We start from the raw sequence: 13,799 nt of genomic DNA on the forward strand, positions 1-13,799 counted from the left end.
CGGGCCTCCTGTGCGCAGGGACGCGACCTGGGGGCGGGTCCGGAGGGCGCGGCCACGCCCCCGGGCCCGCCCCCGGAACGCTCCCGACACGCCCCGAAAACGCCATGCGGTTCAGGCCCGCCCCCCGACACGCCCCCTCCGAAAACCCCGGGACTTACGCGAGTCCTGGGGCTCTGCGCGCGCCGGTAGGCCTATGTAAAATAGGCTTACCGGCGCGCAGGGCCCTGCTCGCCTAAATCCGCCCGGTTTTGGGCGGATTTAGGCGAGCAGGGCTCTGAAAATCCGCCCCTATGAAGATAACTTTCAAATGGTTTATGGTAGAGCACTTATGCACATAAATGGACACATGGAGATTTTGTGTGGTGAGAGTTGCAGTTTTCTAAAATATCACATAGCTCTCTAAAAGTATGCCTCAGTATGCACAATTTCCAATGTGAGGAAAGCACATACTTTATTTTATAAACATACGCGCATATATTTTATGTGCGAAAAAATATTATTTGTATGTGTAAAACCCTGATTTATACGTGCAGGCAACTATATATTAAAATATGCATGCTTACTTCAAATCACCATTTTGCCCATACCTATGCCAGTTCATCTCCAATTCACTGAAACCCTCTTAGTGCTTCAGCCTGAATTCCCCCAGCTTAACCAGACTTCCCACCCAAAAATAACAGACAAGTCAGATATCAATTACACTAGTTAATTAGCAGGTGTAAAATTTCACAAAGTTTTCTAATGTATTCATGTAGAATAAATTCCACATGTACCTTTTGACCCCATCCTGGAATGCCCCTAGACCACCCTTTTTTGCACAGGTAAATCAGCATACAAAATCAAAAATACGTGTGAATATATGCTATTTAGGTATATGCTCATTTTCTATGCAAAACCCCTTTGAAAATTTACTCATCTCATCACTATACCAGAAACACACTGGGATCACGACTCGGACAGATTGCAGAGAATAAAGTTGTTGTGCTCATCTCGGACATTCCCATTTCAACCAATAAAGTTTGATGCAAGAAAACTGGTCATTGTGGCAAATGAAAAAAAACACAACAATGGCATTGCTAGTAGAAATTTTAGAACCAAGTGACTACTCTGTACAATGTATGGAGAAAGAGAAGATCCTTAAGTATCAAGAGATCCAATGAGAGACCAACAAAATCTAGCATAAAGATACTTAATTGTCCTAATTGTATTAGATGCCACTAGCCTGATTTAAAAGAACTTTCAAGCGCATCTTGATATGTTGCCTGTATATATTACATTCTATGAGCTCCAGATGGAAGTTCCCTTTGGCACAATTTGAATTTCATGAAGAGCACTAGCAGTCAATTTGAGAAATCTTGGTCATTCACAACTAATTTGGCTTATGAATGAAGCTCATTTCTGTCAAGGCATGTGCAAAACAAACCCATTTGGAAACACTATTCCTGGATTGGTGTGCCATCTTCTACTAGAAACATGGTCACTTGGCAACTTTGGTAAATGGTTGTCAAAATATTACCATCATCAAAACTGATAGCCACATTTTCTTAAACAAGTTGTGAAGTTGCCATACTGTTCTGCTAATCAATTTTAACAATACAAAGTAAAAATTGTACTGATTATATTTATGCAATTAAATATAAAATGCAGATAAAAAATTCAAACTAATTTTCAATGCCAAACATTTTGGATGTGAAATACCTTTAATTGTTTTATGTTAGCTACCACACGACAACAAAATGCCCTTAATTCTCAAATCTATTATGTTTATTTTACAAAATAAATTTTATTCATAAAAATATAACTACACAGGCCACTCAATTAGCATTAAGTGAATTTCAGTCACAAAATCAAGTCAAGTATATTATGTCTCATCTGGTTCCTCTTACTCCCCAACAATATATCATTTTTTTAAATTAAACTTTTCTTACCTTGCTTGAGGGACATCAATATTGGAAGAGACAACTTTGCGTTTTTGCTCCAAAAGACAGACAGACCTTGTGTTCTCTTTCTCATGATCATAAACTTTGTGAGATTTTTTAGTGTTCATAGTCTTTGCATCTTCCTCCTTCGCAGACAGAAGAAGCAATTGCTGATTTGATATTTTTTGACTGGCTTCATTCTTCATTTCCTCTGGTTGGAATGTGGGAAAAGTCATTTCATGCTTAGTGGCTGCACCCTGCAAAATTAAATGTGAAAATTAATGTTTACTGATAAGTCTACAGAGAGTACTTACAATTCTGGAGGCCAATGTACCAAAAGGCTGAAATGTTTTGGTGCACTATTTTGGTTTTAGCACATCTTTTGCTACTGAGACTTCTATGCAGTAGCAAAATATCATATGTGGTTTTGTTGCTATATCTCAAGTTTTTGCAAGATCTGGTTTGCAAAGCTATTTTTGCATAGTATATGCACTCAAAGTTAATGAACTGTTTTGCATAATTTTACATCACAGTCACTCATTAACTATGAATTTAAATAAAATTATGCCTTTGTAAAACTGCAAAATAGCTATTTACAAAGCAAACAGCTAAAGTTTGCATGCTAAACCAGCAAATGATTAAAATCATCCATTGTACCTGAAGACTGGAGGGTGGCCAATGTAACCCCAATATTTAAAAAAGGCTCCAGGGGTGATCCGGGTAACTATAGACCAGTGAGCCTGACTTCAGTGCTGGGAAAAATAGTGGAAACTATTCTCAAGATCAAAATCGTAGAGCATATAGAAAGACATGATTTAATGGAACACAGTCAACATGGATTTACCCAAGGGAAGTCTTGCCTAACAAATCTGCTTCATTTTTTTGAAGGGGTTAATAAACATGTGGATAAAGGTGAACCGGTAGATGTAGTGTATTTGGATTTTCAGAAGGCATTTGACAAAGTCCCTCATGAGAGACTTCTTCGAAAACTAAAAAGTCATGGGATAGGAAGCGATGTCCTTTCGTGGATTACAAACTGGTTAAAAGACAGGAAACAGAGAGTAGGATTAAATGGTCAATTTTCTCAGTGGAAAAGGGTAAACAGTGGAGTGCCTCAGGGATCTGTACTTGGACCGGTGCTTTTCAATATATATATAAATGATCTGGAAAGGAATACGATGAGTGAGGTTATCAAATTTGCGGATGATACAAAATTATTCAGAGTAGTTAAATCACAAGCAGACTGTGAAACATTACAGGAGGACCATGCAAGACTGGAAGATTGGGCATCCAAATGGCAGATGAAATTTAATGTGGACAAGTGCAAGGTGTTGCATATAGGGAAAAATAACCCTTGCTGTAGTTACACGATGTTAGGTTCCATATTAGGAGCTACCACCCTGGAAAAAAAATCTAGGCATCATAGTGGATAATACTTTAAAATCGTCGGCTCAGTGTGCTGCAGCAGTCAAAAAAAGCAAATAGAATGTTAAGAATTATTAGGAAGGGAATGGTTAATAGAACGGAAAATGTCATAATGCCTCTGTATCGCTCCATGGTGAGACCGCTCCTTGACTACCGTGTACAATTCTGGTCGCTGCATTTCAAAAAAGATATAGTTGCGATGGAGAAGGAACAGAGAAGGGCAACCAAAATGATAAAGGGGATGGAACACCTCCCCCTATGAAGAAAGGCTGAAGAGGTTAGGGCTGTTCAGCTTGAGGGGGGATATGATAGAGGTCTTTAAGATCATGAGAGGTCTTGAATGAGTAGATGTGACTCGGATATTTACACTTTCAAATAATAGAAGGACTAGGGGGCATTCCATGAAGTTAGCAAGTAGCACATTTAAGACTAATCGGAGAAAATTCTTTTTCATTCGATGCACAATAAAGCTCTGGAATTTTTTGCCAGAGGATGTGGTTAGTGCAGTTAGTGTAGCTGGGTTCAAAAAAGGTTTGGATAAGTTCTTGGGGGAGAAGTCCATTAATGGCTATTAATCAATTTTACTTAGGGAATAGCCACTGCTATTAATTGCATCAGTAGTATGGGATCTTCTTGGTGTTTGGGTAATTGCCAGGTTCTTGTGGCCTGGTTTTGGCCTCTGTTGGAAACAGGATGCTGGGCTTGATGGACCCTTGGTCTCATCCAGCATGGCAATTTCTTATGCTCTTATGTTCTTAATAGCATGCATTCACTACTGCAAAAATGTAGCACTAGTAGCAATTGTAGCATGCAAAGTAACCTTTGCAAAATGTTTCTTCCTTTAGTACATTGGCCTCTTAGCTTTTTTCCAATCTCCAAAGTGATACTTCATCAACATCTAAACTCTAGACTTGTAATCTTTTCTCTAACGCTATAGAGTGTGATGAAGAGATCAAACTATTAGCAGCCTTCATTGCCTTGCAGATGAAACCTTGTTTTTTTGTACATATATCACACATGATCATTGATATCACAAATAACATTTCATTTGAAAAGGTGAGCAGTATCTCATATTTTAACAAATGTGCTATTTTTTTCTTCCTACAGCAAACCATTTTAGAACTGAAACTAGATTAATCTGCAAATAGGATTACAAGGCCCATCTCATCTGCCCATTTTCCTTTTCTGTTGCAATACTGGAAATTCTACTTGCTCTCCAGCTTTATTCTCACTTTACTATCATAAAAATCCTCTGTTTATCCTATGCTTTTTGAATTCTGTTCCTATTTTTACCTCCATTGTTGACATTGGGAAGCTTTTGCATGCATCCTCTTTCCTTACGTTAATTCAGTGTTCCACTTTCCAGCTTTGTATTATTAATTCTTATGCTGTAACTTCTTTTTCACCATAGAATGTGCTCCCTTTAGGAATTAGTTATCCCTTTCAGGTGTTTCAGTGCCTGTAAAATATCCTCCTTCTTCCAGGACACATGTTCTAAGGATATATGCATATAAGAACATTAGACGTTTCATGCTGGGTCAGATCAAAGGTCCATTGAGCCCAGCATCCTGTCCCAGTCTGAAGACTTTTGGAGCAGAGGCTTAAGGACATAAATGATTGCCAAGAGCCCTTCACATATTGAATGAGATCTCTGTGGCCATCTTGTCATCATTTATGTGACCTCATTTTCCTTCTCCTTAAGTCAACATTTTCCCCATTTGAAAAATACTTATCTAGCTTAACAAGACTTTACCAAGCAGCCCTAAGAGACAAATCAAACAAACTGCCAACCCAGAAGCAATTGTGCAAGGGTGGTTCTACTTGGTTTTGGGTTGGTTTTTTTTTTATCAGTGCTTTGAGAATTTGTCCCTCCTGCTTGGGAGACTTTGCTACCTCAACTACACAGTCCTTTCCTGGATGGCAGTCACTAGATCTTCAAACTAATCATCTTGCAGCTGTTCAGTACTTTTTCTTTTTATAAGTTGCAAAGCTCGAAGGTTTATTACATGAAAGTCAATATACTAATATGGTTCTGAGCTAATAAAAATGTTTTGAACCACAGTATTTCCACCTTCTTTTTACATAGCTTTACCCTTATTCTGAAAATAAAACACCTCTCCATAAATAAGATTAAAGTAGAAGAAACATTTGTACCCATGGATATTCCAAATGAGCATATACAGAGCAGGATTCTATTACATATATATATAATGATTAGCAATGGAATATTATAGTTTATCTTCTATGCTCAATTGGGAGGGTTGGTTATTGAACTGTAACTCATATGAGGTCAAGAATGAAGCTATATATATTGAACCCTGAAAACTGGGGATCTGCTGTGCCTAGAGTAAAATCATTTTCTACTGTTATCTCAGCAGCAGTCTTTGGTCTGAGATTAGTAGTCTGACTGCTATAACAACAACCTCTCCATTTCCTCTCTACTTTTTTACTAAATATATTTGAGAACATTTTTTTTTCTTTTTTAACAATTATTCTTAGAAACCAAAAATAATTTACAAAGCTACTACAAACCATAGTGACTGAAGGAAGCATAAAGAACCCCACAGTTTCTACTAGTGGGAATATAACAACTGTGTAGATAGAAGAGTCGCATCTTTATTTGGTGAAGTTTCCCCTTGTGGGTTCCTCTGTTGGTTGTATCTTACTACTACAAAAAAGGGTGGAAACTTCTAGAGAGGTGTGGATTTTTGAATTGACCTTTGAGGAGGCAGGATTGAGTGTTCCTCCCTCCTGCTTTGTCCCTTTTTGATTTAGGACCTTTAGGAATAAGGTTTGGATTGGAAAGATGAAAGGATAATTAATCTCTTGAGAAATGTTTACTTCCTTTTTGACTTTGCTTTTGAGGAAGTTTTGTCCACCCTTCTGTCTCTTTTGTTTGCTTTAGGAAGCCTAGATTTTTATTTTTTTTATCCACTAACTGAATTTCCCAAGGCCTAGGGAATTTAGTCACTGTCAGGAAGAAAGGAGTATTAAAGGAGTATTTAAGGAGTCTCTCACACAGAGAGATCCAAAGACCTATTAAAGGTCAACCTAAGCAAAGGATTCTCATTCATTCCTGAGAGGAGGAGAGAAATGGAGAAGAGAACTGTTGTATTTACCCAGTGTTAACCTACTGCCTGTCATCAAGATATACTGGAGGAGGCTGGCTAAGGAGTCATCTGAATCAAGGTATGACAAGTGGGATTGAATTATATGATATCTAAATTAAGTGAAAAAATCCTATTCCATCAATTTTGGGAGGGAGCTCCAAAACTACCTCTGCAATTGGAAAGGGATGTGGAAACAGAAGAATATATTAAAACATCAGAAAAGAGTCACACATTTTTTGGAAATTAATTCTGTAATGATTTCATAGAACAAAGACTTGTATATTGTCAATCACTTTAAATCTGCATTATCAGTAAAGTTATGTCAGAACCATATTCATAATGTACATGCTTAAGACCCTGTAGATCAGTACCTGGCCGCCCTATGACAGGGAATTCTGGAAAATAGAACATAAGAATATGCCATACTGGGTCAGACCAAGGGTCCATCAAGCACAACATCCTGTTTCCAACAGTGGCCAATCCAGGCCATAAGAACCTGGCAAGTACCCAAAAACTAAGTCTATTCCACGTTACCCTTGCTAGTAATAGCGGTGGTTATTATCTAAGTCAACTTAATTAATAGCAGGTAATGGACTTCTCGTCCAAGAACTTATCCAATCCTTTTTTTAAACACAGCTATATTAACTGCACTAACCACATCCTCTGGCAACAAATTCCAGTGTTTAATTGTGCATTGAGTGAAAAAGAACTTTCTCCGATTATTTATTTATTTATTTATTTATTTATTTAACATTTTTATATACCGCAATTCATGTAGCAAAGTTACATATCATTTCGGTTTACATTAAAACAATAACAAGCATATAAGAATGCAATTACATTATAACTGGGGAATGAACTAGGATAAGAGGGAAAAAAGTCTGATGGATGTTAAAAGATGAGGAAAATGAGTAGATGTTTGGCTTTAATCGAATGCTTTTTCAAATAGCCAGGTTTTTAGTCTCTTTTTGAAAGTGTTCAGGCATTGTTCTTGTCTTAGTTCTGGTGGTAATGAGTTCCATTCTGCAGGGCCTGCTGTGGAAAAAGCTCTTTTGTTTAGAGAGGTTTTAATTGGAGGAGCGAAGAGAGAGTTTCTATATGCTGTTCTTACTGGTCTGGACGATATGTGCAATTGAAAAGGTATATTGAGGTCGAGAGGAATGAGGTTGGGTATAGATTTGTATATGATAGTTAATACTTTGTAGATTAGTTTTATGTGTGCCACATGCTAACTTCATGGAGTGCCCCCTAGTCTTTCTATTATCCGAAAGAGTAAAAAAACGATTCACATCTACCCGTTCTAGACCTCTCATGATTTTAAACACCTCTATCATATCCCCCCTCAGCCATCTCTTCTCCAAGCTGAAAAGCCCTAACCTCTTCAGCCTTTCCTCATAGGGGAGCTATTCCATCCCCTTTATCATTTTGGTTGCCTTTCACTGTACCTTCTCCATCGCAACTATATATTTTTTGAAATGCGGTGACCAGAATTGTACACAGTATTCAAGGTGCGGTTTCACCATGAACTGATACAGAGGCATTATGACATTTTCCGTTTTATTAACCATTCCCTTTCTAATAATTCCTAATATTCTGTTTGCTTTTTTTGACTGCTGTAGCACACCGAGCCGACGATTTTAAAGTATTATCCACTATGATGCCTAGATCTTTTTCCTGGGTGGTAGCTCCTAATATAGAACCTAACATCATGTAATTACAGCAAGGGTTATTTTTCCCTATATGCAACACCTTGCACTTGTACATATTAAATTTCATCTGCCATTTGGATGCCCAATCTTCCAGTCTTCCATGGTCCTCCTGTAATGTTTCACAGTCTGCTTGTGATTTAACTACTCTGAATAATTTTGTATCATCCGCAAATTTGATAACCTCACTCGTCGTATTCCTTTGCAGATCATTTATATATATATTGAAAAGCACCAGTCCAAGTACAGATCCCTGAGGCACTCCACTGTTTACCCTTTTCCACTGAGAAAATTGACCATTTAATCCTACTCTCTGTTTCCTGTCTTTTAACCAGTTTGTAATCCACGAAAGGACATCGCCTCCTATCCCATGACTTTTTAGTTTTCATAGAAGCCTCTCATGAGGAACTTTGTCAAATGCCTTCTGAAAATCTAAATACACTACATCTACCGGTTCACCTTTATCCACATGTTCATTTACCCCTTCAAAAAAATGAAGCAGATTTGTTAGGCAAGACTTCCCTTGGGTAAATCCATGTTGACTGTGTTCCATTAAACCATGTCTTTCTATATGCTCTACGATTTTGATCTTGAGAATAGTTTCCACTGTTTTTCCCGGCACTGAAGTCAGGCTCACTGGTTTATAGTTACCCGGATCACCCCTGGAGCCTTTTTTAAATATTGGGGTTAAATATTGTTATTTATTTAACATTACCAGATGTATGCAGTGCTTTTCAGAGACATATAAGAGATGGTCTCTGATCCATTGAATTTACAGTCTCATTAAGACCCATTCACAAACAACTAATAGGCTTTGAGTTAACAGACTCAAATTAAACTGGATTACAGACTGAAATATTTGAGTAAGGAACAACTTTAATTGAGTAAAGCTGTAAGAAATGAAGCTTCCTTTACAGTTTATATAAGAAAAAAGTCAGTGGGGTGGGTAAACATGATTCTATATGCATAAGAAGTTATTTATTTCATTTATATTCTACCTTTCAGCCACTTCAAAGTGAATTAATTCAGGTACTTAAGGTATTTCCCGGTCTGCAGAGGGCTCACAATCTAAGGCCCGGATTCACTAAGTTGTGATATTTTATCACAGGAGAGGCCCAATATTATGAGGGGGTGGTTCCGAGATAATTTGCCCCCTCCCCCCCCAACAAAGTATTGTGGCATTATCGCTGCATCTTTTGTCTCACAGAAAAATACCATGAGACAAAAGAATGTGGCTGAGACCTAGTCGAAGCATGATGGCAGCCCTCAGTGCATGGGGCCGCCATCGCCTTAAAGGGCTCTGTGGCCCAACGTGGCTCCCACCCATGAGAAAAAAAAATGTCACTGAAGGTCTTACTAGACACTCCCTAAACCCCAGGGCTACCATTTGAGGCAACTCCACAAAAAAAAAAAAAAAAAAATTAAAGGTGCCACACAATGATGGTTGCCTCCTCTGGCCAACTCCCTTCTTATTGTCTCAAACTCCCCACAAAGAGTGAGTCCCCCACCCCCTGAACGCCCCCCCTTTCCATGTAAATAATAGGCCAGCAGTGCCTCCCTCATCCAACTCTTAAAAATTACACCCCATTACCTTAAAATCCTCATTGGTGATCAGGTTTAGGGCCCAGGGCGCCCCCTAGCCTAGTCAGCACCATTTTCCAAAATGGCACTGACCAGGCCTTACCCCTATCATGTGACAGGTACAAGGCTCAGGGACTGGACCAAGGCAACGTGGCCTAGGATATAAACTGGACGGAATTAGTTCACATGTAGTTACTAAAGTGGTCAGTGGTCTTTGTTGTAAAGCATATGGGAAAGACTTAAAGATCTAAACATGTATACCCTAGAGAAAATACAGAATAGGGGATATATGATAAGACATTTCATTACTGCCAAGGAATAAATGAACAGGAGGCAGGCCTCTTTCAATGGTAAGGAGGCTCTAGAATTTCTGAAGATGAAAGGGGGTAGACTCAGAAGTCAAGGAATGAGAGTGAAAGAAGGTAGACTCAGGAGTAAGCTAAGCAAATATTTCTTTACAGAAAGGGTGATGGATGCATTGGAGGTGGTGGAGACCAGGACAGTAACAGAATTCAAGAAAGCATGGGACAACTACAGAATATCTTTGAGAAAAAGAAAGGGACTGTAAAGCTGAGCAAGATGTGTGAATTGGTAGCCTGGATGGCCCAACAAGAGCTCTTCACTCATCCCAGCGTGGCCTACTTGAGGTGTCTTCCCCTAAGGTTGCAAGACTCCATATGACTCACAAATGTGCTTTCTCCATTGCAGGACCTTCCCTCTGGAACTTTTTCCCAATTGATATTCGACAATGTGACTCCATCAAGAATTTCAGAAAACAAATCAAAACTTATTTGTTCAACCTGTCTTATTGTTAATTCTTTTTTAAGTTTAATTTATGCTTTTTATTTTATGCAGTGATTATTAGACCGCTCTTAATATCATGCCTTAAATTTTATTTATGCTTTCATTTGTTTTTATGATTTATATAAATGTCATTTTGTTTGATTTTATGATCTATTTTTATATGAATGTTTTATTTTGTTGCTATATTTTATATTATGATTATACTCTTGTTCATTGCCTAGACCTTCTAAGTGTTAAGTGATTCATAAATTTTAGTAAATGTAAATGTATCTGCCATCTTGTAACAGTCTGGCTTATTCTGTTATCCCATTAGGTGGTGTATTAATGTTCTAAGGCCTGGTGTAGTATTTGCATTGCTTCTTTTTCATAAGGTTACTGTTATTTAAGTCCTGAGAGTCAGTGCTGTTATGTTATGAATGTTACAGTATGGCAAGGTGGTTTTGGGTTTTTTTTTTTGCAGGGGTTTGTGTTACTTCACAAAATATTTAGGCATGGAGGGACTCTCTTTTTTGGCTTAGGTGACTCCAGAATTTGTATTTAGTTATTTGTATATATTATATATATATTATTTAGTAATTTGTATATAGTTGTTTGTTTGTTTTTTTTATGTTGGGTTGCAATATGAAGTGGAGGAGTAGCCTAGTGGTCAGAACAGTGGGCTATGTACCAGAAGACCAGTGTTCAAGTCCCATGGTCACTCCCATGGGAAAAATGCTTAGTAAATGACCCCCTTACATTGTAAGCTCTCTGGGGATAGGGAAATACCCTCAGTACCTGAATGTAATCTGCTTTGAAGTGCTGAAAAAGTTTGAAAAGCAGAATAAAAAAAATATAAATTAAATATATAAATAATGTGAACTGTCATATTTTTGTTCTGCGCCCACTCTTATAAATATTGCTATTTTATTGAAGTTATGGTGATCTCTGCTTTTCTGGAAAGAGGATTCGTGAAAGAATACATTGCTGTTTGTTTTATGACATTGATAGGATCTGATGTTTTTTATGTTCTTTGCTTTTTACCTGACATTCTTGTGTATTTATAAATTGCAATAAATATAAAATAAAAAATACAGATCAATAAGGAATTTTTAATGTTGGTAAATGCTTGAAATAAGAGTTAAAATATTCTAAAAAGTTTCACTCTTGATGCATTAAAGGCTGTTGAGATTACTTAGGAACCCACTGGAGTACAAGTAGTAGGATTTAGACCTGTATTCCTACCTACAGTTCACCCTTGTAAACCTTGGACCCACACAAAAAATCAGTTCTGGCTACGCCACTGGTGGTAAGAAAGGCTGGGGCATTAGAAGAGGATCAGCTGCTATGTTAGTGTCTGTCAGGCCGATTCAGAAAAGTCCGCAGGAGAGCGGACGAACGCCCGGTCTCCCGGCGCGCACCGGCCCCTCGCCGGTGCACGCGATGCAGTATTCAAATTAGGTGGCGCGGTAGAAATGGGGAAAAGGAGCGGCAGCTGTCAGTGGGTTTGACTGCCGACGCTCAATTTTGCCGGCGTCGGTTCTTGAGCCCGCTGACAGCCACGGGCTTGGAAACTGGACACTGGCAAAATTGAGCGTCCGGTTTTCAGCCCGACAGCCGCGGGCCGAATTCAAATTTTATTTTATTTTATTTTTTTTTACTTTTTTTTACTCTTCGGGACCTCCGACTTAATATCGCTATAATATTAAGTCAGAGGGTGCACAGAAAAGCAGTACAGTGCGCTCCGTTGGAGCGCACTGTACTGTATCGGCCTGTGTGTGAGAGAGAGGAGGCAATGTGCATGTGTATGAGAGAGAAGGGACTGTGCCAAGTGTAATATGTATGTCATATTGGATGGGATACTAGAGAAGGAGCAAGACCGGAGCATGGTAAAGCAACTCCCTCCCTCTCTTCCCACTCACTGCAATTCAAATCCTACCTCCCTTGATCTTGGATTTTATCCCCAAATCCTGGAAGCTCCCTTACCTCTCCCTTCTCCCCACATCCTGACACCCACTCCCCAATCCTTCCTATTCTCCCCTCCTCAATCCAAGAACCCCCCTCCCTCCCTCCCCCCATCCACATCCTAGTTTCCCAATCTTCCCCCTCTCCCATCCTCCCCATCCTTAATCCTCTTTCCATCTGGCACTACTTCTCCTCCTTTATCCCTTGCTCTTCTCCCTGTACTGATACTTAAGATTTCTTTCCTTCACCAATAAAATAAATTATAAATTATACTAATAGATATACTGTAAAACTAATTTATTTTTATAATGTAATGTAAAAGATAGAAATGTTTGTTTTAACATTTTTTTAAATTTTCCCACAGAATCTACCCCGAGCTGCCACACGAAACTAGAAGACTGTGTCTTAGAGACCTTCTACTTCCTGTTATTCAAACTGGGGGAGGGAGGGAGGTTACAGGGGGGCGACAGCATCAACAGTGCCTAGGAGGCAACAAAATCCTAAATCCATCTCTGCAACAGTCCTATCAAGAAAGGGGAAGCTTTAGCCTTCCAGGATTCTAGAATAATAAAACAAGAAGGCACAGGAAGCATTTTCCTTTTCTGTCTGTTCAGAGTTAAAGATAGTGAAGGCGCGTGACCATCGAGTTGTTTGGATGCCAAACAAACAGATTTAAATAGCTGGAGAATGTTAATAATGCAATGTTGCAGAAGTTCCTTAATACGTACAAAAGGTGGATCTCCAGTGAAGAAAATTAAAAGGAACAGATGTTAATATTATGCCTCTCTTCACCTGGAGCAAGCACATTGTCAGCTCTTTCTTCTGTGACCCAGTAACAGGGGGCTGCCTTAGGCTGCAGCAGTAGCTTTCTTTCACCAAATACTTCCCCCCCCCCCTTCTTGCAAAAACATAAAGGCTACTCGTGCTTAGCCAGCTTGTGAGCAGGATTCCCTCGGGTTTATGACTTGCCGTACAGAAAAGGTCTGCTCGCTCTGACATGCACTTTGTGATGGCGATTCCAAATTTGTAGAGTTTGGTTTGAATAACTAAAACAGGCACAAGACATAGAGGTAGAGGTACAGTGCATGTACTGAGAACAGCTTTGAATACCCAAATATCTGAAAAAAAATTTGATCAACACAGTTTTCATCTGAAGTGATTTATATGAAACATTTGACTTTCAACTTACATAAAACATGACAATACTAGCATTTCCTTTCATCATACCTGTTTCCAGTTAGCTGCCAAAATAATCAACACACATTAATGGATGTAAACCTTACAGTTTCAAATTGTGATCTACATATTCTGCC

The 13,799-nt window shown here is 38.7% G+C and overlaps 1 protein-coding gene across 2 annotated transcripts in view; it reads right to left on the reverse strand.

The window, feature by feature from the left end:
• ZNF704 (zinc finger protein 704) overlaps positions 1 to 13,799 on the reverse strand; it is a 390,701-nt gene that overhangs the window by 320,510 nt on the left and 56,392 nt on the right. For both annotated transcript variants that reach the window (XR_003854854.1, XM_029591538.1), the window contains exon 2: positions 1,929 to 2,176. Coding sequence is in view for 1 of the 2 variants with exons in the window: in XM_029591538.1 (XP_029447398.1) it covers positions 1,929 to 2,176 (248 nt within the window). In the remaining variant the exon portion in view is untranslated. The remainder of the gene's footprint in view (positions 1 to 1,928; positions 2,177 to 13,799) is intronic.

Source organism: Rhinatrema bivittatum, chromosome 2 (genome assembly GCF_901001135.1).
Source record: "Rhinatrema bivittatum chromosome 2, aRhiBiv1.1, whole genome shotgun sequence".
NCBI classification, from domain to species: domain Eukaryota; kingdom Metazoa; phylum Chordata; class Amphibia; order Gymnophiona; family Rhinatrematidae; genus Rhinatrema; species Rhinatrema bivittatum.